The 23947-nt window shown below is 44.8% G+C and overlaps 1 protein-coding gene across 3 annotated transcripts in view; it reads left to right on the forward strand.

The window, feature by feature from the left end:
• The first annotated feature begins 1152 nt into the window (after window positions 1–1152).
• The window catches only part of LOC127585080 (afadin- and alpha-actinin-binding protein-like), a 29878-nt gene continuing 7083 nt past the window's right edge, over window positions 1153–23947 (forward strand). The window contains exons 1-10 of one of the 3 annotated variants that reach the window (XM_052042239.1): window positions 1153–1203; window positions 1949–2047; window positions 2820–2989; window positions 9334–9549; window positions 11317–11427; window positions 13616–13751; window positions 15306–15381; window positions 16757–16922; window positions 19834–19948; window positions 22869–23005. In XM_052042239.1, the coding sequence (XP_051898199.1) occupies window positions 1999–2047; window positions 2820–2989; window positions 9334–9549; window positions 11317–11427; window positions 13616–13751; window positions 15306–15381; window positions 16757–16922; window positions 19834–19948; window positions 22869–23005 (1176 nt within the window). In that variant the 5' untranslated portion in view covers window positions 1153–1203; window positions 1949–1998. The remainder of the gene's footprint in view (window positions 1204–1948; window positions 2048–2819; window positions 2990–9333; window positions 9550–11316; window positions 11428–13615; window positions 13752–15305; window positions 15382–16756; window positions 16923–19833; window positions 19949–22868; window positions 23006–23947) is intronic. The other 2 variants (XM_052042238.1, XM_052042240.1) reach the window with 2 other exon arrangements.

The raw sequence follows: 23947 nt of genomic DNA on the forward strand, positions 1-23947 counted from the left end.
TCTTTTACCTTGTACTACCTCAATGTACTGTGTAACAAATTGATCGTATGAACAGTATGCAAGACAAGTTAGAGAAATGAAAGTCCTGACCCGAAACGTTGACCACCTGCTTTTCTCCACGGATGCTGCCTGGCCTGCTGAGTTCCTCCAGCATCATCGTGTTTTTCATGCAAGGCAAGTTTTTCCACTGTACCTCGGTACAAGTGACAATAATAAACCAATACCAATTTTCTTTTTTTATTATCTATAAATGAACCCTTAACCAATATTCAAAGGGATTTAAGCCTTGTCTGAGCAACTGTCCCTCATAATTTAACCCTTTTAGCCCCAGCTTCATTTCTAGTGAATCTGTAAAGACCTTGCCATTTCTAATATACTGTGCCAAAACTATAACCGGAAGATAAAATTTGTCTAACCAAAGTTTTATGTAAATTTAGTATGAATCTTAGCCCTTTGTATCCCAGATTCCTTGAGATGATGGGAATTATTCAATTTGTGAGAGGGGTAGGTTCATCCTTCCCAAGGAAAAATGAAAAATTCTGGAAATACCCAGCAAGTCAGGCAGCATCTGTGGAGAATGAAACAGAGCAAATATGTCAGCTGAATGCCCCTTCATCAGAACCTGAAAACTTTTGACTTTGCCTCTCTCTCCAAGGATGTTAAATGTTCCCAGCATTTTCTGCATTGCTTCAGATTTCCAGCAATCTCAATCCTTTTAACACACAAGATGCTGGAGGAACTCTTGCACTTGAAGCTTGCGTTTTTCCAGTATCTTGTGTGTTGCTCCACGTTCCAGCATCTGCAGTCTTTTGCATCTCAATTCCTCTCCCGGATTTTGGAGGTACTTAATCTTGGTTGAGCTGGAGTTAGGATGAATGGAACCCACGCATTCATGAGTCCACGAATAACGTGGACGTCCCGCCGCAGGTGGCAGTGCAAGCGCACGCCAGGCAGCTGTCCCAACCAGCAGCAGAACTACGATTCCCAGAATGCACACCGCAATAGACGCATGCGCACGGTTGCCACACTACCATTGGCCCGTTCTCCCACTGGGTTTTGTGTTTGATTGGAGGAACGCCAAAGGGATGGTCCAATGACTGCTGGGGCTGTTCTTGGGGGGAAATTTAAAGAGGGTCTGGGGAGCAACTCGGAGAGAGTTTGGGGTGAAGATTAATCCCTTCTCTCTGGAGCTGGTGGATAAAGGTTTGGTGTTTGAGAGAGGGTGGTGTGAGATGGTGACAGCTACTTTACCGAGTTCTAGTTACACATCCGGCTCTATTACACCTGCCAACACTGGCATAACCAATGCACTTGTTGTGTATTAGAGCACATCTTAAATGAAGTCTTCATCTCTTATTAATTTACCTGTTGTGTATTGTATTGCTTCTACTACTTTAGTCCTTCCTCAAAATTGATGCGTCTTTGATGAGCAAAGACCTTTAGCTGGAATATTCCCTAAATCTTTCTACCTTGTTTATAGAACAGCATAGAATAACACAGCACAGGGTGTTACTACTTAAACCTACGTTTTTAATTTAGTTTTTGGTCATCAATTCTAATAGCTCCTTTTGTTGCTTTACGATGTTTTTTTTCTTTTGATAAAGCTCCTGTAAAGTGCCTTGGTTTTCTCCTTGTTTAATGGTGCTATATGAATGGTAGTGATTGTCATCAACTATTTCAGAGGCAATCAGGGAGGGGCAGATAATTTGAGGACCATTCTACCTTCTTGAACCATACCTGAGTTTCAAGGTCAAGTTGGTGTGGGAGTGTTCTGTGGTGTGTATGTTGCCAATAATGATCATTCTGGTTTCTTGGCATTTTGTTTCACAAATAAGCTGCCCCCATGTCAAAATGGGCCATGTGACTGCCTAGGCCACAAAAGTTCCAGCAGCTTTCTTTTCTCTCACTCAATTTTGTCCCTGCCTCTCTTTCTTGTTCATACCACCAGAATAATCCTGTTTTTCCTTCCTTGTGCAAATTGGATTATCAATTGGGAAGATGGGTGATTGGAAGACCTTGTCTTTTACTGAAGCTGAAACTACCCCAGGTGTGTTTTTGTCCAACTCCTATTACTTTTAAAAGAATGACTTGCATTTCTAAAATATTGCTCATTATTGTGGGATTTACAATCAATTGTGCTATTGAAGTGGAATCCTGTTGTAATGTAGGATTGTAGCAGTCAGTCTGTTTTACTGAAAATTCCTATGAACCCATGAGCTAATGAGGAGATAATTGTTTTTAGTGACATTAGTGGAGGGATAAATATTAGCTGGAAGCTGAGGAGAACGTCCCTGCTCTTTGGTGTAATGTGATGAGCTCTTGTCTTCTACCTCCCAGTGAGAGTAGACATCACACCAAATAGTGGCATCTTCAACCCTGTAGTGCACTAGGGATTTCTGTGCTCTAGTCTCTAGATTGGGATTAGATTCAAAATCATACAAAATCAAAAGGGGAAGCAGCCCCTTCAGCTCACCCGTCCATAACAAATATACAACAATTTGTGCTAATCCTATACTGATCCCAAGTTATCTCTATATTCCCCTCAACTTCACCACCCCCTGATATTCTGCCACTCACCTACACACTAGGGGCAATTTATAGTAGCCAATTAACCTGCCAACTTGCAGATCTTTGGGATGTGGGAGGAAACCGATGTGATTACAGGGAGAATGTACAGACTCCACACAGACGTCATCGGGCACCAGGATTGAACTCGAGTTGCTGGAGCTGAGCCACTGTGCTGCCTGGGGATGCGGGGCACCCTGGGCCAAACAAAATGTTGCCAGTGACCTTTTGTTTTTAAATTCATCTGTCCACAGATGCAAAGAATTTTGCGTTTAGGCATGTTTCTCAGTCTGCTTCACCGTTCTCCACTGCCGGTACTGTCACATTGCTTTGTTCTCCAGTGGTGTCACTCCAGAAGGTTTTTGGCCAAACTGCTTTCTGCTGGGCTGACAACGTAGAAGAATGCCTCTCATACCTCAGCAAGGTAACTGTGATGGAGTCAATTGGTGTTTCTATTGATGTAGGTGATGTGGGCTCTGAAATGTGTATCAAGAAGCCACCAGTCTGGTTTGACAGACCCAAAGCTCTATCCAGAAATTAAATCATGTTTTGTGTAAATTTTTTAAAAATTAAATTTCCTTCCCCACCTCTCTTCTCACCGGCCTCCTTCCTGCCACTGCTTCCCCCCCCCCCCCCCCCAACAAATGTTTGCAGCCAATTCACTAATCCTCAAGTGACAGAATTCATTGTGTGAATGCTTTAATGCTTTTTGGGTAAGTGTAAATGTTACTCATTGGAAGCCCACAGTGATCTGATCACTTGCAGTGTGTGGAATGTGTTAATGGATGTTACTGCAGCACACCTTGGTCATTTCTGACCTTGAGCCAGCAATAGCATGTCATAGAGCTATACAGCACAGAAAATGCGCCCTTCGGCCCAACTTGTCCATGCTGACCAAGTTGCCTAACTGAGCTAGTCCCATTTGCCTATGTTTGTTCCATATCTCTCTACTAACTGTACTGGGAGTCCATGTGCTTCTCCTGGTTTCCTAACCAGAGAATCCAAGGTTTCCCCATCAAAGCATCTATGAATTCCCAGCAGATAGCTCTTTTTTTTCTTTTAAAAAAAAATGTGTGTATGAAGTATTGAGTACAAAGGAAAATAAGTTCTGAGTCTTTTACTTAACTACAACCGATTAACACCAGTGCTTGAGTAACATTTCTTGGGATTGGATGCTAAAGTAGTCAACTATTCACTGATTTTTGGGTGGACAGTGAACTTTGAGCAAGAGTTGTCTAAGAATCTTGCCTAGGCATAACATTGAAAGACATGGACCTTTTTTTAATATTTATTTTAATAAGACTCCAGGTCAAAAATATTTACAAGCCTGACAGTCAACCTCTGTAATCTAAAACGTAAAGCTGTCCCTGGTTGCTCCACTTTGGATTTGATAATTCCTGATCCAAGTTTTTCTTGTATCTATGAGGCTGCTTAACTCAGCAATTGCAGGCACACTAGCCAATGTGCTGCTATTCCAAGAAAACACTGCATTCCTGTTTCTTTTTGGAATGGATAAACCACACTTCTTCGCCCTGTTTATAACATTCCGCCCATGTTAACTTTGATTTTAAGTACAGCTAGTACTTGTTTATGTTTGTGGATGTGAAAAACTCTACTGCTTGTCATTGTGCAACTAAGTATTTACCAACAAGGCTATCTAATCCCAAAAATATCACCTAAAATAGTTTGGCAACTGCTTCACAAATTCCAGGAACTGGAGTATTGCACCCAGTTCTGGGCACTGAGCCTTGTAATTAGTGAAGAAAAGGTTTTGTGGAATTGATGCAGGGAATAGTGACTTCAATTATGTGGGCAAACTGGAGAAGCTGGGGTTGTTCCTCTTGGAGTAGAGAAGATCGAGAGGAAGTGTCCAAAATCACCTGGATGTAGACAAAGTTATTTTTTTAAATTTAATTTAATTTTATTTACAGTGTGGTAACAGGACCTTCCGGCCCAACGAGTCCGCGCTGCCCATTTTAAACAAAGACTGAGAACCAGAGGGAAAAAATGTTTTGTTTCCTTGATTATAATCTCAAATGTGTTGCCTGAAAGAAAGGTGAAATGTAATTTGATTGAACCTTTTCAAACTGGGTAAGAACTTGGAAGAAAAGTATTTATAGGTATTTGTGTTTTTCTTTTCCTTTTTCTCTCCACTGATAAATGGGAGGATGGATCAGCTCACGATAGAATGGTGGAGCAGACTCGATGGGCCGAATGGCTGACTTCTGTTCCTTTGTCTTATGGCCTTATGATCTCCTGGGCATTTCTTACATTGCACAGTCTTTACAAGTTCCTTTGTTTCCTACCCCCCCCCCCCCCCCCAACTCTATCCGTCCTCTAACTGATCAACCAGTTGACTTCCCAACAGCTTATCACCATAGCAACCTTGGCCTTTTATCCTACTCATCCTTCCCCCACCCTCTCTGCAACTCAAAATTAATTTGTTTCCTTGCATCTGATAAAGGGTCATTGACTGAAAATTTGGCTTTGTTTCTCCAAAATTTAGAAGAATGAGAGGGGAACTGCCTGAAATCTATAAAGATTTAATGGGACTAGGTAGACAAGATGCAGAGAAGGTGTTTCTCGTGGTGTGGGTGTCTGGAGCCAGGGGTCACAACCTAAAGAGGCAGAGTAGGCCAGTTATTACTGCACCGAGGAGGAAAAACAGAGTGAGCAACCTGTGGAATTCTCTATTACAGAAGCCAGTTGAGGCCAAATCCTGAAGTTTATTTGAGGGGAGAGCTAAAGAGATGAAGTGTGGGGAGAAATAGGAACAGGGGACTGAATTAAAGTTGCCATAGCAATGTGAAGCAAAAACAAATCCAGGTTTACCACAGTTTAAATTCTGCAGATATTGGAAATCAGAAAGTGCTGGGGATATTCAGCTGGTCAGGCACCACCTGTGAAGAGAGAAGTGAGCGGCCATTGTGAGCATGGGCCAGTATAAGAGTGGGGAGCTGAGGGTTTGGCTCAAGAGTCTTCGGTGTGAAGAAGCTAAGTAAGTGGCCCAGGTATGGGGAGTGAGAGCAGCTCTCTTTTCTTTAAAAGAAAGGCTTCAGTGAGAAGGCACAAGTAAGATTTTATTTTGTTGTTAATCCTTAATCCTTGATTCAGTGTAGGCAGGATGGTAGTTAAGGCAGTGGAATGCTCCTCCAGCAAGATGTGGGAAGTCGGGGAATCTCTCGGATGACTACATCCGTGGGAAGTGCAGCTCCTGACAGACCAGGTCAAGGAACAAAGCTGGATCTGGAGGTACTTGGGATCATCTGAGAAGCTTCATAAATGAGACTTTTATTGAGGTGGTCACACCCAAGGTACAGGCTTCACATAGATGGGTGACCATCAGGGAGAAGTAAGGGGAGTAGGCAGTAGGTGCAGGGTTCCCCTATGGCCATTCCCCTCACTAACAAGTATACCTCTTCGGATACTCTTGAGGTGGATGTTCTTTCAGGGGCTAGCAGTCGGGTCTCTGGCACTGTGACTGGCTCTGGGGCTCAGAGGGAAAGGGTGCAGTCAGACAGAGCGATAGTGATGGGAAACTCGATAGTGAGGGAGACGGAAAGGAAATTCTGTGGCTGCAGAAGAGATGCCAGGACGATGTGTTGCCTCCCAGCTGCCAGGGTCAAGGATATCTCTGAGCATCTGCAGAAAATTCTCAATGGGGAGGGTGAACAGCCAGTGGTGGTTGCGCATGTCGGTACAAATGACATGGGTAGAACAAGGGATGAGGTCCTGCAGAATGAGTATAGGAAGTTGGGTAAGAAATTTAAAGCAAGACCTTGAAGGTAGTGATCTTGGGATTATTTGTGGTGCCACGTGAGTCCAGGAATAAAAAGATGGGCCAGATAAATGTGTGGCTGAAGAGCTGGTGCAGGGGGCAGGGATTCAGGTTCTTGGATCATTGGGACCTCTACTGGGGTAGAAGCAACCTGTACAAGAGGGATGGGCTGCACTTGAACTGGAGGGGGATCAATATCCTATTGGGCAACTTTGCTTTTGCTACCAGGGAGGGCTTAAACTAGATTAGCAGCAGGGTGGGACTCGAGTGAAGTCGGTGAGAAGACGCATACATGCAGCAACCAAAGAATGTAAGACTAGCAATCCAGATAGCCATGCTTACAGGTTAAATTGCATCTATTTCAATGCACATAGCTTAACAGGTAAAGTGGGCAAACTGAGGGCTTGGATTGCCTCTAGCGACTGGGATATTGTGGCCATAACAGAAACATGGCTGAGAGAAGGGCAGGACTGGCAGCTCAATGTTCCAGGATACCGGTGCTTTAGGCGTGACAGAGGAACAGGTAAGAGTGGAGGGGATGTTGCCTTTTTCGATAAGGGAGGACATAACGATAGTGCTTGGAGAGGATATTCACGAGGGGTCATCTAACGAGGCCATTTGGGTAGAACTTACAAATAAGGATGGTCACCTTGGTAGGGCTATCTTATAGAACCCCACCCCCAGTAGTCGGCGGGAACTTGAGGAGCAGATGTGTCGAGAAACTGCAGGTAGTTGTGAGACTAGTAGGGTAGCGCTACTGGGAGATTTCAATTTTCCTGGTGTTGACTGGGCTGCCCAGAGTACAAAGCCCCTGGATGGGGCCGAATTTGTGAGGTGCATCCAAGATAGTTTCCTCATGCAATATATAGAGGAACCTACTCAGGAAGGAGCAAAGCTGGACCTCGTCAGGGAACGAAGCAGGCCAAGTAACTGAAGTGGCATTTGGGGAAGCACTTTGGGTCTGGTGACCAAAATTCCATTAGTTTTTAAATAGTTGTGGAGAAAGATAGAACAGGTCCACAGGTTAAAGTCCTGAACTGGAGCAGGGCCAACTTTGAGGGCGTTAGGCAGGATCTAGCTGGGGTTGACTGGGTGACTTTAAATAAAGGCAAAGGAATAGTTGCAAGTGGGAGGCTTTTAAAAGGGTCATATCAAGAGTCCAGGGGCAGCATGTTCCTCAGGGTGAAGGGAAGATGTACCAAGTCCTGGCTGACGAGAGAGATCGAGGCTTTGGTCAGGTAAAAGAAGGAAGCATGCATTGTATTTAGGCAGCTGGGTAGAAATGAATTCCTTGATGAATATAAAAAGTTTAAGAGCAGGCTTAAAAGGAAAATCAGGAGGACAAAGAGGGTATGAGATGGATTTGGCAGGCAGGGTTAAAGATATCCCAAGAGGTTCTTCAGTTATATCAACAGCAAAAGGGTTACTAGGGAGAGACTGAGTTCTCTTAAAGACCATCAGGGCTGCCGATGTGTGGAGTGGCAGGAGATGGCTGAGATTTTTGTCTATTTCTCCTCAGTATTTACTAAGCAGAACATCATGGATGCCAGAGAAATGAGGGTAATAGTAGTGAGGTCTTGGATCATGTGCATATTATGAGGAAGAAGGTATTTGCAGCCTTGAAGTGCATTAAGGTGAGCAAATCCCTAGGGACGTTATGTTGCAGTTATACAAGTCATCGGTAGGCTGCACTTTGGAGTATTGTGTACGGTTTTGGTCACCCCTGTTGTAGGAAAGACATTGTCAAGCTGGAGAGGGTGCAGAAGAGATTTACAAGGATGCGGCCTGGACTAGAGGGCCTGAGTTATAGGGAGAGGTTGGTCACATATGATCTTTATTCCTTGGAGATTAGAAGATTGAGGGGTGACCTCGTAGAAGTTAACAAAATCATGGGGGGTATGGATAAGGTGGATGGTCATAGTCTTTTCCCCAGGGTTGGGAGTCCATAACTGGAGGGCACAGATACAAGATAAGAAGGGAGAGATTTAAGAGACTTGAGAGGTAACAGCTTTACACAGAGGGTGGTGAATACCTGGAATCAGCAGGTACAACTACAACATTTAAGAGGCGCATTTGGATAGGTACATGGAGGGGAGGGGCTTGGAGGGTTATGGGCTGAATGTGGGTAACTGGGACTAGCAGGGAGGATGTGTGGTCAGCACGGAGCAGTTGGGCTGAAGGGCCTGTTTCTGTGCTCTATTACTCTGACTCTCCATGTTAACATTTCGTGTCGCTGATGTTTCATCAGAACCAGCAAAGGTTAGACGTGAACAGTTGGAGTTTTGATGCTAAAATTGACTTCACCTTTAGCTTTTCCCAGTTGTGATGCAAAGTGACTGACCTGAAATATTAATTCTGTTTCCCCTGAGTGCCTGATCTGCTGATGATTTCCAGCACTGTCTCTTATTTCAAAGTCGAATTTATTGTCATATGCACAAGTACATGTGTGCACGGGTGCAATGGAAAAACTTGCAGCAGCATCACAGGCAGATAACATCAGATAAGCAGCACGCACAAGAAAAACCTAAATTAAACCTAAATTATTCATTCTTTTTACAAGAAAGAACACGAGTAGAACAGAAAAGAAGACATCCATTGTAGTGCAGAGTGGTTAAATTGGCCATAGTGTTACTATACTGAGGTAATGATTGGGGGATTTATAGGTTGGTTCAAGAACCAAATGGTTGAAGGGAAGTAGCTGTTCTTGAAACTGGTGGCGTGGGACTTCAGGCTTCTGTACCTGTTACTCAATGGTAACTGCAAGAAGATGGCATGGCCTGGATGGCGGAGGTCTTTGATAGATGTTGCCTTGAGGCAGCGCCTCCTATAGATACTACTGATAGTGGGAAGGGATGTGCTTGTGATACACTGGGCTGAGTTCACTACTCCCTGCGGCTTCTTGCGTTCCTGTGCATTTGAATTGCTTTTCAAGAATTCAAATTCTTGAGTACTTTGATCAAGTGGAATTAACTGTCCATTAAATATTCCAGGAGCTGAGTGTCTTGGGACTGCCTTCTTTGTACGCCAATGACAGTTTTGAGGAGAGTCCTACTTCAAACTTTAACCTTGTTGCCCTGATAAATTGCACACACTACCTGCTGCAGCTCCATCGGAGGGATGTGGTCAGAATGGATGAACTTGAATCAGCGCAGTTTAAATCCTTCAGTGAGCAGGACCGCTTGAGAAACAGCCAATTAAAGCTACAGGTGGGTTGTACCGGAACTGGGGCTTGCTGACATAATGTTCCAGAAAATCCAAGCTTGGGTTAGAACACAGAACAGGAACAGGCCCTTCAGCTCACAATGTTGTGCCGAACTAATTAAACTCCTAACTAAACTAATTCCTTCTGCCTACACGATGTCCATGTCTCTTCATTCTCTGCACATTCATGTGCCTATCGCAGAGCCTCTTAAATGCCTCTGTTGTATTTGCCTTCACTACCACCCCTGGCAGTGCATTCCAGGCACCACCACTCTGTCTGTGTGTTTGTGTGTATATAGCCCCCTCTCACCTTAAATGCATGCTCTCTAGTATTAGACATTTCGACCGTATAGAAAATGATACTGACTATCTCTGCCTCTCATAATTTTATAAACTTCTATCAGGTCTCCCCTCAGCCTTCACCACTCCAGAGAAAACAACCCAAGTTTGTTCAATCCTCTACTTGTAGCACATGCCCTCTAATCCAGGCAGCATCCTGGTAAATCTCTTCTGCACCCTCTCCAAAGCCTCCACATCCTTCCTATAATGGGGTGACCAGAATTGAATGCAATGCTCCAGATGAGGTCTAACCAGAGTTTTATAGAGCTACAACATAACTTTCTGACTCTTCAACTCAATGCCTTGACTAATGAGGCAAGCATGCCATATGCATTCTTTACCACCCCATCACCCTGTGCAGCCACTTTGTTGCTGGACGTGGAGACAGATGGGTAAATAACCTCCCTGCCCCTCTCAGTGTGCAACAGGGAAGTGGTCTGAGTTGGTTCACTCCTCTAGCTCTCCAAGGAGAAGTGATTTTGTTCAGTCAGTGCAATGGAGAATCTTGTCCCTTTCCTGTTGTGTGCATTGTCACTATTCTGCTGACAGATGCCTCAGTATTAACCCCTTGGAGATGGAAAGCTTCAAAAACAACTCCTACATTTTTTTTATTGCACCTTTCCACCTCTCATTCTGGAAGTCCTGTAGAGTCTTGCAAGCATCAAAGTATTCTTGAAGTACATTTATGTTGTAACTATGGGGAAGTGCAGCAGCCAATTTATGGACAACAACTTCCCCAAGTAGAAGTGTGATGATGATCTCCTTTCAGTAATGCTGAAGGAGGGATGAACATTGACCATCCACTCTTCAAAACAGTGCTGTGGGATCCCTTGTCTTTACCTGAAAGAGTTGAATATCTCGTTTGAAAATGGCAGTGCCACACAAACCCTCAGGGTAGCCCTAGATCTTTGCACTCAAGTTGCTGCCTTGATCTGAAGCCAGAACCTTGACTTGACAGATGAGTGTTACCAAGCAAGCCATAGAATGAGAATCCAACACTGCAGTCCTGCACACCTATTAAAAGGCATGACGTTGTGGTGTGACAGACCTTCCCAAAGTCTTCCAAGCCACTGAAACTAAATGTCATTATTTAGAGCAACAAACAATCTGCTGGTGGAACTCAGCAAGTCGAGCAGCATCTGTGGAGGGGGGAGAGGAATTGCTGACCTCGCAGGTTAAAACCCTGCGTCGCTCCTGATTCAAGGTTTCGACCCGAAACGTCAACAGTTCCTTTCCTCCCACAGATGCTGCTCGACCTGCTGAGTTCCTCCAGCAGTTTGTGTGTGTGTGTGTTGCAGGCGCTGGAATTTGGAGCAGTCTCTTGTGTCGTTGTTGTTTGGGAGCCAGTTTGAAGGGGGGAGAATTAAATAGCACCAGTCCGTCCCCTTGAAAGCAGTGCTTCCATATCTGCTGTTTCTCTGCACTCCCAACAGGAACAAGTAGAAGTGCTCGAGAGGGAACTTGCTGGGCTACAGGCCAAGGAACAGCAAGCGCAGAAAAGCATCCACAATCTGAATAACCTCCTAAAGAACAATAAGGATGAGGTAAGATCTGCTGTTGGTAGTGCCTGTAATGATTTGCTGCAACCTGCTCTCCATTCCACCTCTACCACTTCAGAGGTGACGTTTTCGGGAGTTTGTTCTTTGATCTGCTGTTGGGGGGGGGGGGGGGGAAGAATAGGAGGTATTGGACCCTTCAGGTGTGTTTGGGGTGAGAGGTCCCATTGTACCATTGCTGTGTGCTTGTAGCAGGCACTCTTTCTCCTTTGTATAACGATTATTACACTGAATTACGGCAGCCTGATCCTTGATCTGTTAGCAGAGCCTAGCTGCAGGGGTGTGGGGGAGAAGGGTGTGGCTGACGGGGTCTACAGTTTGTCTCGGAGATGGTGGTGATGCGTTCGATCAGGACACCACTCATCAGTTGGTTCAGGGTGTGAGTGAGCTTTCCCTTGGGATCCCCTCTGTCCACTCTCCAACCTTCCAAATGGTATGTTAAATGTGTTCCCAACAACCAATGTATGAAAATCTAAACACTGATGAAATCTGAAATAAAAACAGAAAATGCTGGAAATGCTCAGCAGGTCAGGCAGCATCTGTGGAAGGAGAAACAGTGAATGTTTCAGGTTGAAGACCCTGTGCCTGTTCTATGAAGGATCTTTTACTGGAAATGTTAACCGTTTCCCTATCCTCAGGTACTGCCTGACTTGTAATTGGTACATTATTGTCACATGTGCTGAGATACAGTGAAAATCTTTGTTTTGCGTGCCATCCATACAGATCATTCCAAACACAAGTACATTGAGATAGTACTAAAGGAAAAGCAATAACAGAATGCAGGATATTGTTACAGAGGGTGCAGTGCAAGTAAGGTGTAAGGGCCATGAAAAAGCAGACTGAGAGATCGAGTTCATCTTTATTGTACAAGAGGTCAATTCAGGAGTCTTGTAACAGCAGGATAGAAGCTGTCCTTGAGCTGGTGGTACATGTTTTCAGGTTTTGTATCTTCTACTTGACAGGAGAGGGGAGGAAGAAAACATCCGGGTCCTTGATTATATTGGCTGCTTTCCTGAGGCAGTGGGAAATGTAGACAGTCTCGATGGAGGGGAGGCTGGTGTTTGTAATGGACTGGGCTGTGTTCACAACCCTCTGCAATTTCTTACAGTCTTGGGCAGAGCAGATGCCATACCAAGCTGTGGTGCATCCATATAGGATGCTTTCTATGGTGCATCTGTGAATATTGGTGAGGGTCAACAGGGACATGCTGAATTTCCTTGGCTTTCTGAGGAAGTAGAGGCACTAGCATGTTTTCTTAGTCATAGTGTCTATGTGGTTGAACTTGGACAAGACATAGGTGATATTTACACTTGGGAACTTGAAGCTCTCAACCATCTCCACCTCAGCACCAGTGATACAGGGGCGTGCACTCCACCCGGCTTCCTGTGGTCAGCGACCAGCTCTTTTGATTTGCTGACACCTGTTGATTGTTTCCACTATTTTCTGTTTTAAACACAGCTGATGTGATGCACGCTGCTAGGTGTGGATAGAGACACAAAACTGGTATCTGTAAAGCATTTTCCAATAAGGCAAAGCATCCCAAGATGTAATCAAACAACATTTGACACAGAAGCAGAGAAAATATTTTGGCAGATGAATGTTTGGTTTCTCTTTTTTCAAAAAAAATGTAGATCATTTGTTATTTAAAGAGTCTTAAAGACCATGAGTAGGCAGATGTGCAGTTTAAATTGACATGGTCAGCACAGACATTGTGGGCCAAAGGGCCTGTTCCTGTGCTGCACTATTCTATATTGTAAATTTATGAGAAGGGGAGGTAGGATAGACAGTCAGAATCTTTTTCCCAGGGTCTATGTCAAATACTAGAGGACATGCATTTAAAGTGAGGGGGTAAAGTTTAAAGGAGATGTGTGGGGCAAGGTTTTTGTTTACACAGTGGTAGGTGCCCGAAATGGGCTGTCAGGGGTAGTGGTGAAAGCAGATGTGATGGTGGTGCTTGGACTGTTAAATAGACATATGGATCATGTACAGGCAGAAGAGATTTACTTTAATTCTGCGTTATGTTCAATGTGGACATTGTGGGCTGAAGATTCTGTTCCAGTGTTGTACTGTTTGTTCTGTGTTCTGTATTACTGGAGGAAGGGGAGGGAGCTGGGGAGCCCAGGATTCAGTGAGGAACACTGTTCTCTGATGGTGATCACAGCTGCCTCTAATTCAGGTGGTGAAGCTGCAGAGTATCATTAAGAGCCGTGCTGCTCAGCACACCCACGACCTGAAGAGGAAGGAACAGGAGCTGGGCAAACTGAAGGAGAAGATGCATCAGCACCTGACAGATAAACGGGACAAAAGGATGGGTAGGTAATGTTTCCTGGGGGTGGGTGGATTCCCCACTGGAGTGTCCTTGGTATCCTGGGCAATGGAATATATTGGCCTAACCATTCACCGACACTCTGCTCAGAATGTATTACACATTGATCATTTTTGACCATTTTGCAGAACACCTGCTCTCTGTCCGTAACAGCGGTCTGCATCTCCCCGTTGTCAGTCACTTCAACTCCCCTTCCCACACTATCACTGATATGTCAGTCCTTGGCCTCCTCCACTGCCAGGCGAATTCCAAGCACAAACTGGAGGAACACCTCACTTTCCATCTTGGAACCTTGCAGCCTAACGGCATGAACATTGAATTCTCACACTTCAGGTAATCCCCCCCCAACCATGCTGCTTTTCTTCCCTTTCCGAGCCTCTCCTTTTTTTTCTACCCCTTTTTTTCCTCTCTCTCCCTACCTTTGACCCATCCCCTGGTGGATCTGCTCTCCCCTCCTCCCTGCACCTGCCTATCACTATCTCTTACCTGCATCTACCTATCACCACCTTGTGTCCACCCCGCCTCCCCTCTTTTGTCCACCTATCACTGCTCTGCTTTTCCCTCCTATATATTGGGCTTCCCCTTTTCCTATCTTCAGTCCCGAAGAAGGGTCCCGACCCGAAACATTGACCACCTGCTTTTCTCCACGGATGCTGCCTGGCCTGCTGAGTTCTTCCGGCATCATGTTTTTGATCATTTTTGACTATTCATTTTTTTTTTCATTTTGCCTTGAAGCAAAATACTGGTGATGTTATAAACATGAAGTCAGGCAGCATTAATACTGAGAAGGTTCAAGTTTTGCCTCTATGACATTACATCATCTTTGTGATGACTGTTCTGAAATAATAACTCTATACATCTCCATTTTAACACCTCAACTGATTTTGGTCACAGTTCTGTCTTTTTGTGTAGTTTTTCATCTGAAGTTCATGGTGAGGTAAGGTGTGACCATCCTAACAGTGACATTCTCAAAGTGATCTGGTAATGTTGCTGAGAGGAGGTGACCTGTTTTTAAAACTGAAGTTACTGAAAACATCCTTTAAGCATTGTGGCCAAATCACATTCACACCAACGCACCCAAGTGAAGAGACTGTTCTACAATTGTCTAATCCTCCATCCAAGGACGTTGGTTGGTGATCAACATGATCTGGAACACCAGGGAACCTATCCCAAAGCTGCTGTAGCCAAAGAATTACAGCAAATCTTAAGCTTTGAGGTGTGTGTGTGTGTGTGTGTGTGTGTGTGCGTGCGTGTGTGTGTGCATGTAAAATTCCTTACCGACCCTCCTATTTACACAATGGATTTCTAGTCTTTCAAATGTAAGCATAATGCCTGTTTCTACAGAGCTGTGTAGTTGGGATTCTGCTAGGGACCATGGAGGATATTTATGGGTGACCTTTGAATTCATTGGGAAGGAAGAGTGTGGATGGTTTCTGGGCAGCTTCTGTGAAATCAGAATATTTCTGCTGTAGGTAGTAAGGGATGCGTCAATTGCCAGTGCAGTCAATGCAACACCAACATCTCTTGCTCTGTCTTTAAGCTATAGATATCCTGAATCACATTGGGCGACCTGATGGAAGGCGCTCCTTGTGGAGAACGGGAAAGACTGAATCAAGGTAGGAAGTCTATATCGCATCATGTAGTGTTGTCAACCCATCTTGTACTGCGAGAGGCTACCAGGTAGAACCCATTATGGTTCTCCTACACTCCCAGCACAACATGCCTGTGTCAAATGTATAATATCCTTGATGCTGTAAACTAATGGGTAGTAGTGGCTTTGAAGTTGGGAGAGATTACACGGTGATGTTGAACAGACTGCTCAGGAGAGGACATGGGTGAATTGGTTTGATTAGTTCTTGTCAAAGTTCCAGAGCACCCTTGTTGCTGACCCTAGGGTATCTCTACTTGTAATCCAGACAGGAGTCCCTGATCCAAAGGTGACAAGTAGTCAGGTGATGAGATGATTACCATCCTTCCCCCAACATGGTGTGCTGTATCATATCCTTGGGGTAAGAGCACAGGTGGCTGTCTGCTCCATTGTCAACTTGTCCTCCTCTCCCTCATTCACTGGTCAGCTTCTGTAAAGTCCTGCATTGGCTGAGCCGCCCGTTTCCTTTATTGCACTGGCTTCCCTGTCTCGTCCACTTCTGCCTGTGAGAGGTGCAGCACACCACGCCCTGTGAGTGCCACTGATCTTGGGGCTGAGACTGTGGAGTCTTGTGTACAGTTCTGGTCACCACACACTAGAAGAATTAAAGCATAAGAAAGAGTGCAAAGGAGATTCACCAGGATGTTGCCTGGAATGGAGGGCTTTAGTTTGGAAGGGCTGGGTTTGTTCTCACTGGAGGCTTGAGGGGTGACTTTGTGGAGGTTTATAAAGTTGTGGGGCGTACATGGTGTTTTTCCAAGGGTAGGGAAGTCTAAATTTCTCCCCTCGCATCTTAAACCTGTGCCCTCCTTAATTTTAAAGGAGATCTGAGAGGTAAGCTTTTCATACAGAACATGGTGTGTATCTGGAATGTGCTTCCAAACAAAGTGGCGGAGCAGATACAATTACAGCATTTAAGACATTTGGAAAAGTGCAGAGGGATCTGGGCCTAATGCGGGAAAATAGGATTAGTGTAGATAGGCTTCACGATCAGCATGGACAAGTTGGGCTGAAGGGCCCACTGTGCTCTATAGCTCTATGACAGCCCATTCTGTAAACTCACCATCTCGGCTATTCTGCCATGAATGTAGAATTGATGAGTCCATGGTCTAAAGGGTGGATAACTTTTTCCTTTGATGCTCACTAATACAACTTAACCAGGTGGTGTTCCTACTTTAACCCCGAGTAGCTTTCGTCAAGAGTTGCACCTTTTCTACTGTGGAGCTTGTAGCACAAACAGTGAGGTTGATGTCAGCTCCTGTGTCCTGGTTGGATGCACTAGAGGTGAACAGATTGTGTATCTTGAGAACGATGCTCTGCTCTTTGAAATCTTTGTGCTGCAGGAGGGAAGAGGAGATGTACAAGGTTCTTGCCAATAACTATGAGACACAACTCAAGGAGCTGGTGCTGGACAATGCAGAGTTGAAGAGAGCTCTGAACCACATGAAGAAGGAGATGAGTGAACTTCTCAGCCCCCAGGAGAAATCAGGTTCCCTTCAGTCCCTGGTGGTGAGTGTGGGTTCTGTGATGAAACCAATTTGGAAATAACAACCAAAGCTGTTGTTTTATTAACTGACTCTTAAAGTATCCTGTGTTCTCCATGGTTGTCACTTGGTAAGCATTTAAAAACTGGTAGTGTTGTGGACTATTAGATCCCTCTTACTGTCCCATTGTGAAGAACACTAATAGCTGTTCCACTGCTGCCTATAGGGCTTGTTTCACACTCTGTGCACTTGTATCACTGTTTGTTCTCATCAGAGTAGGGGGAGCATATTAAGCCTCTCGAACATGTTCAGCAATATAATGACCTGTTACCCTACTCTGTGGTGATATTGAGTGTACCATCCAAGAGCCCTAAACTTAAGTCAAGACTTAAGCCCTATGGTATGAACATCTATGAGTACCCTTACCATAGGAAGATTATACGGTATGAACCTACACTTCAAGGACTAGTTTACTTCACTACTTTAGTCTCTACTTTAGCTGTTGATAATCTCCACTTTGAGTGGTGGGTCGTTACTGCCAGCTAATGAAGCAGTCTCAACACGGCTTATTTTAAGTGGAACACATTTAATTCTAATTCTTAACAAATATTTGTAACTTACAAAGGATTTCCAAACACTGGTACAATTCTTACAAGCTAAAAAGTCATACCAACAAGTTGCAGACAAACAAGTCATCTGTCACAGAAACCAAAGACTGAGGAATGAATTTTAGGTCTTTCTGTCACCCCTTCTATTTGTCACTCCCCACCTCTCAGTCCCCCCGCTTTCTAACATTTGTACTGTTTTTCTGCCAGGTTGACATCATCGGTATGTGATGTTTCTCTCTACATTCATAAGGCCAGGTGGATGGGGCCAATGTGGACCCTCCTGTTTCTATTTATTGGGTCATAGTTCAGCTAGGTCATGGTGGACCCTATTGTTTCTCTTGATTAAGTTAAGAGGGTGAGCAAAGTGTACTGGTTAGAAGTTTAACTTATTGAACAACAAACATCTTGAACCTTGGACAATTTCTGCTGTTGTGCTTTAAAAAGCTGAGGATAGCAATAAGCCCCATGGGGGCCTGTGAAGTGAATATCTATTACAACTCCACACCCTTCCCCCATACACCTGGTGCCTTTGACTGATCAACTCTGATTTAAAATTAAGCATCAACCTGACCCCAGTTGCAGATGAGTTGTGAATCTTCACCCTCTAAGACCATAAGGAATGGGAGCAGGAGTGGTCCTTTTTAAGCCTGTTCTGTGTTCAACAAGATCACAGCTGATCTTCTACCCCCAGCACCATTTTCCTGCACTGTCCCTATATCACCTGATTCCCTTAATATCCAGAAAGCTATCAATCTTGTTTTGAACAATCTCAAAGACTGAGCTTCTCTGGTATAAAAATTTGGCAGAAATCCTTCTCCTCAGTCCAAGATGTCTGACCCTTTATTCTGAGTCTGTGACCATCCCCTGTCCCTAAACTTCTTGGTGGTGGGGGTGAAATCTCTAATGCATCAAGCCTGTTGAAGCCTGTAAGCACTTACACAATTCCTCCTTGTAGGACAACACTCTACACAGCACTGACTCCAAGGCAGCTTTGGAACCAAAACTGCAATCTATACTCCAGGTGTCCTGTTAAAATCTGGTACAGTTACAACAAACTGGCTATCTGTTGTGTTGCAATTACCTTGAATGTTAGTGTCCTGACCACTGCGCGAATTGTTTTAACCACTTTCATCTCCACTAAACTGAATTTCTGCAATAAGATCTAAGGGTGAGAGAAGGCTCATCAAAATGAGAACCTTTTCAATATCCTATAATGATACAGAACTGTAAGGGTTATTCCTCTTAAATTAATGGGATTTTGTTTCAAACAACTGGCAGTTTGTCTCACTAGTGCCAGTTTTACTGAGTGGGATGAAGCCCCAATGCAGGACTTGCAGACTGTCCAGTGCCACACTGAGGGAGTGCTGGCTGTTCCTTTCCGGAGATGTTAAATCAAGGACCTGTCTACCACTTGCCAGGGAGCGTAATGTTAAGATTGTGGCATTGTCCTGTTGAAGACCAATTACTTTCAACTGACCACACCAAAACACTTCACTTATTTTATTTACTGTCCATGGGTCCTTGTTGTGGGTAGATGGGCTGCTGTTTAACAATAGTTAAACTGTACAGGTAACAAATTGGCTGTGACGTACACTTCAGTGCCATCCCACCGAATCCATGCCGACCTCACTGATCCCATTTTATTCTCCATACCCTCCTATCAACTCCCTCCCAGACTCTACTACTGGCCTATACAGAGTTTACAGAGACTATTTAACCTACCAACCTGCATGTCTTTGGGAAATGGGAGGAAACCAGAGCACCCAGAAGAAATTCACGTGGTCACAGGGAGAACGTGCAAGTTCCGGATAGACCTCACTGGATGTTAGGATTGAACCCAGGTCATCTGAGCAGCTCTACCAGCTGGGCCACTGCTGCCTCAAAGATGTGAAGGGCAGTCTGAGTTTGTTTTCCCTCTTCCTCCAATCCTCTGTACACATAACTAAATTGAATGTCTGTCTATGAAACCCTTGCAGCCATCAGTAACTGTTAATGCTCTTCAATATTGTTGGAGAGAAGATTCTGTAAATAGTGAGCAGAGCAGTATTCTCGTAACACTGTGTCACATCAGTTTCTGAATTCTTACTGGAACTGGGCATCGTTTTTGTCCCTAATAATTTGGCTTAATCGGTGGCTGAATGATTGCCGATCAGGTCTGTCCTGGGTAGGTTTATGACTCAGTCGTCAGTACATGGAGGATTTCTGGTGAACTGCCAGAGGCTTCCAGGAGATCTTGTAATGTCTGTGTGAACTGTACTTGATTCTCTGGTGTTGAATACTGAAGTAACATGTTCAACAAGCTTCTAAAACGCTGCCTTCCTGAAACAGGAGGAAGACGTGAGCCTCAATGAGTCGCAGGATATGGACAGAAAGCTCCTTATGGATGGCATTCAAAAGCATTGGAACTTGTTAAAGGATCACTTGGAAAAACTAGGAATGGCTGGTAATGTGGTTAGGTGCCTTATTTCGTTAAGGTAGCCTGACTGGGAATTAATACACAAACAGCTTATTTTCCCTGGGCAGAGAGATCAGTAACCAGGCAGTCATACAGCAGGGAAATGGGCCCTTCAGCCCAACTTGTCCATACCAACTGTGTTGCCCAGTGAGGTAGTCCCATCTGCCCATGTTTGGCCCATAGCCCTCTAAACCTCCCCTATCCATGTACTTTAAAAGTCGCTAATGTGCCCACCTCAACCACCATTTCTGACAGCTCATTCCAAATATGCACCACCCTTTGCGTGAAGAAGTTGCCCCTGATGTCCCTTTTAAATCCCTCACCTCTGATCTTAAACCTATGCCCTCTTGTTTTTAGCCCCCCTCCCTGGGGGGGAAAGACTGTACTTTCACCCTATCTATGCCCCTCATGATCTTGTATATCTTTATCAGGTCACCCCTCAACCTCCTATGTTCCAGGGTTTAATTCCAGTTGATAAAATGTTATTTCACCCAGTGGTGGGGATCTGGATCTTCTTGCCTGAAAGGATGATGGAGAGAGAGACCTTCAGATATCCTAAAGTAGCCGATGAGCAATCGAAGGGCCGTAACGTGCAGAGCTGGAAAGTGGGACTACCCCTGTCCATTTTTGATGGGTTAATGACACTCTGATTCTACTGGAAAGTGAGGCTTTGAGTCCTCTCATACCCTGATCTGTAGGGCATTTCCAACATTCCTCTTGGTTTCAACAACTGGATGACCTGCATTTTGCAGCTTTAATATGTCCCCTTTTCCCTCTGTCTCTGTGTGTCTCTTCTCACATCAGGTGGCTCTCCAATCATTGGTAACCCTGTCCTCAATGTATCAGAGAGATTCCTCACTTTCCCAGTTCTGATGAAGGGTTTACAACCTGAAACACTAACATCTTGTTTCTCCTGCCACAGATACTGCCTGACCTGCTGTTTCCTGCATGCTCTGTGTTTCCTTTAATATGTTGTGTACTGAATCTAATTTGTGAACAGATCTTTTTCCCCCACCCCATACATCACCCAAGTAGTGCCTCCACTGGTGAGCTAAGAGTCTGTGTGTTCACTCACTGCAATGTTGGAGGTGCCATCTTTCAGATGAAACATTGAATGACACCTGTCTGCTCTTAGTTAAAGGTGCTATTTTGAGAAACTCTGGGGAGATCTCCCTCCAGTCTCCTGAAGAGTGCTTATCCTTCCCCCAACCTTGTAATAAACCAGATTACCTAGACCTTATAACATTGCTGGTGTGAAACCTGCTGTGCCCATGATTACCATGTCTCCCACAATATAGAAGTGACAAAATATATTTGCAGGGCACATTTGAGGAGGTAGGCGGATATCTCGACGAAAAGCGTGGGGAGAGTGCGGGAATGTGGTTCTGCTACAGCCTGTGTTTCCATGACGTGAATTGCTTTGCAAAGCAATTGATGGATCAGGGAACACTATTTGCATTACATGGACCACATTGGTTATATTGGGATCAGGAAAACCTGCTTAAACCTGTGCTTTGAAGGCAACTGCAGCCTAATCTGCTATAATGCAACTTTCTATCATGCAAGGTTTCTCAGGAACATAACTATCGTGTTATAGCAGAACTACCTTACAAGCAATATCTCTTTCCCATTATTGAGTGATCCAATACCAGAGGCCATGCATTTAAGGTGAGAGGGGGTAGGTTCAGAACAGGTGTGAGGGGTATGTTTTTTTACTTGGTGGTGGATGCCTGGAATGCGTTGCCTGATAGGGTGGTGGAGGCAAATTCATTTGGAGCTTTTAAGAGGGACTTGGATGGGCACATGAATGAGAGGAAATTGGAGGGATATGGGCAGTCTGTAGGTAGGAGGGATTAGCTTTGTTGGCACAACATCGTGGGTTGAAGGACCTGTTCCGTACTGTTCTATGTACCTGTACTGAGATCAGCCATGATCATATTGAATGGTGGAGCAGGCTCGAAGGGCCATTTGTCCCTACTCCTGCTTATATTTTCTGTTTCTAAGGAGAGTTTACTATCCGCAAAGCTTGGGCTGGTCTGTAAAAGATGTTAAAGGCTCATTTGGGGAAGACATTCCGTTACTTGGAATATTGTGAGCAATTTCAGGCCCGATGTCTAAGGAAAGATGTGCTAGCACTGTGGACAATGCAAAAGAGGTTCACAAGAGTGGTCCTAGGAATGAAAGGCTTGATGTATGAGGAGAGTTTGATGGCTCTGGGCCTGTACTTGATGTTCAGAAGGATGGGGAGGGTTTGGGGGGTGGGGGGGGGGCTGTGGAATCTCATTGAAGTCTACTGGATACTGAAAGGCTTGGATACAGTGAACATGGAGGGGATGTTTCCATTAGTAGGAGAGTCCCAGATCCAGGAGCACATCCTCAGAATAAGGGGATGTCCCTTTAAAGCTGAGATGAGGAGGAATTTCTTAAGCCAGAGGGTGGTGAATCTGTGGAATTCATTGCCACGGAGGGCTCTGGAGGCCAAGTCATTGGATGTATTAAGGCAGAGATTGATAGGTTCTTGATTGGTAAGGGGGTTATGGGGAGAAGGTGGGAGAATGGGATTGGAGGGAGTAAAAAGAATCAGCCATGATTGAATGTCGGAGCAGACTTGATGGGCTGAATGGCCTAATTCTGCTCCTATATCTTATGGTCTTGTATTATCCTTGCCATTTTGGTCTAATTGTAACTGAGTTGAGGGTAACCTGTGGTAGATCTAATTCCATCAGGAACAGCCAGTTGCATCAAACTCACTCATGTCTTTTTACAGCAAGTTTGAACAGACAGTAAATGCTGAATCTGTCAGCAACCTCTTGTCCTGAGAACAAAGTAAATGTGCCAGCCGTAAATCTTTGCCGGTATAAGTGTGGTCCAATTGATCATTGTGTCTCCATCTGATCTGTCTCCTCAGCTGCCCACAAGTCACCAATTGCTGGGGAGGGTGAGCACGTCGTCAGTGTTACTGATCACGACAAGGAAATGGCCAAGCTGAAACTGGAACTTGAGCAGAGCAAACAGATCATCCGGGAGCAGCAGCAGGTTCTCCAGGTACAGGCTCCGGGTCAAGCAAATATAGGACGTTGCAGCCAAAGAAGACTCCTGTTGTGTCCGTGCCAGCCAACTAAATACCACCTGGACCAGTCCCACTTCCCAGCTGTTGATTTGTAACCCTGTAAACTGCCTCACATCAAATCCTCATCCAGGTACCTTCTCAGGCAGTCACGGAGCCCCAGCACCCTCTGGGTGATGGCCCTTCTCTTCAGTCCATCCATCAAAGTCAATTGATGCCCCCAGATGTTGGTTCTTCAGGAACGGATCTTTCTGTTTACCCTTGAGTTGTATATCTGGGTTAAAACTCCCCTCGGCTTTTTCTATTCTAGAGAAAACCTCATCCCAGCCCATCTTTCCTCACAAGTAAAGATTCTCCAGTCATGCCCAGATGCTTGTAAACTTTGTTGGGGCAGGCATGGTAGTGTAGCAGTTAGCGTAACGCTATTACAGCGCCAGTGACCCAGATTCCATTCCGGCCATTGTCTGTAAGGAGTTCGTACATTCTCCCCGTGTCTGCATGGGTTTCCTCCCACATTCTAAAGACGTACGGGTTAGGAAGTTGTGGGTATGCTATGTTGGCACTGGAAACATGGCGACACTTGCAGGCTGCCCCCAGAACACTCTACGCAAAAAGATGCATTTCACTGTGTGTTTCGATGTACATGTGACTAATAAAGAAATCTTATCTTGACTTCCCCTACACCCCCTTTAGTGCTACAATATTAACACGTGAGCAGCAAATCTTTGTTTAATTAGCGTGTGTTCCCAGTTTTATTTTTCTCCTATGGTGCTCGTAGAGTCAGTCAGGTAAGTCGAATTCATACCATCCACCACACACCCATTTACACTAATCCAACTTTTATAGTCGTACAGCACAGAAACGAGTCCTTTTAGCCCACTGTGTCCATGCCAACAATCAAATACCCATGCATACCAATC

Source organism: Pristis pectinata, chromosome 31 (assembly GCF_009764475.1).
Source record: "Pristis pectinata isolate sPriPec2 chromosome 31, sPriPec2.1.pri, whole genome shotgun sequence".
NCBI lineage: Eukaryota > Metazoa > Chordata > Chondrichthyes > Rhinopristiformes > Pristidae > Pristis > Pristis pectinata.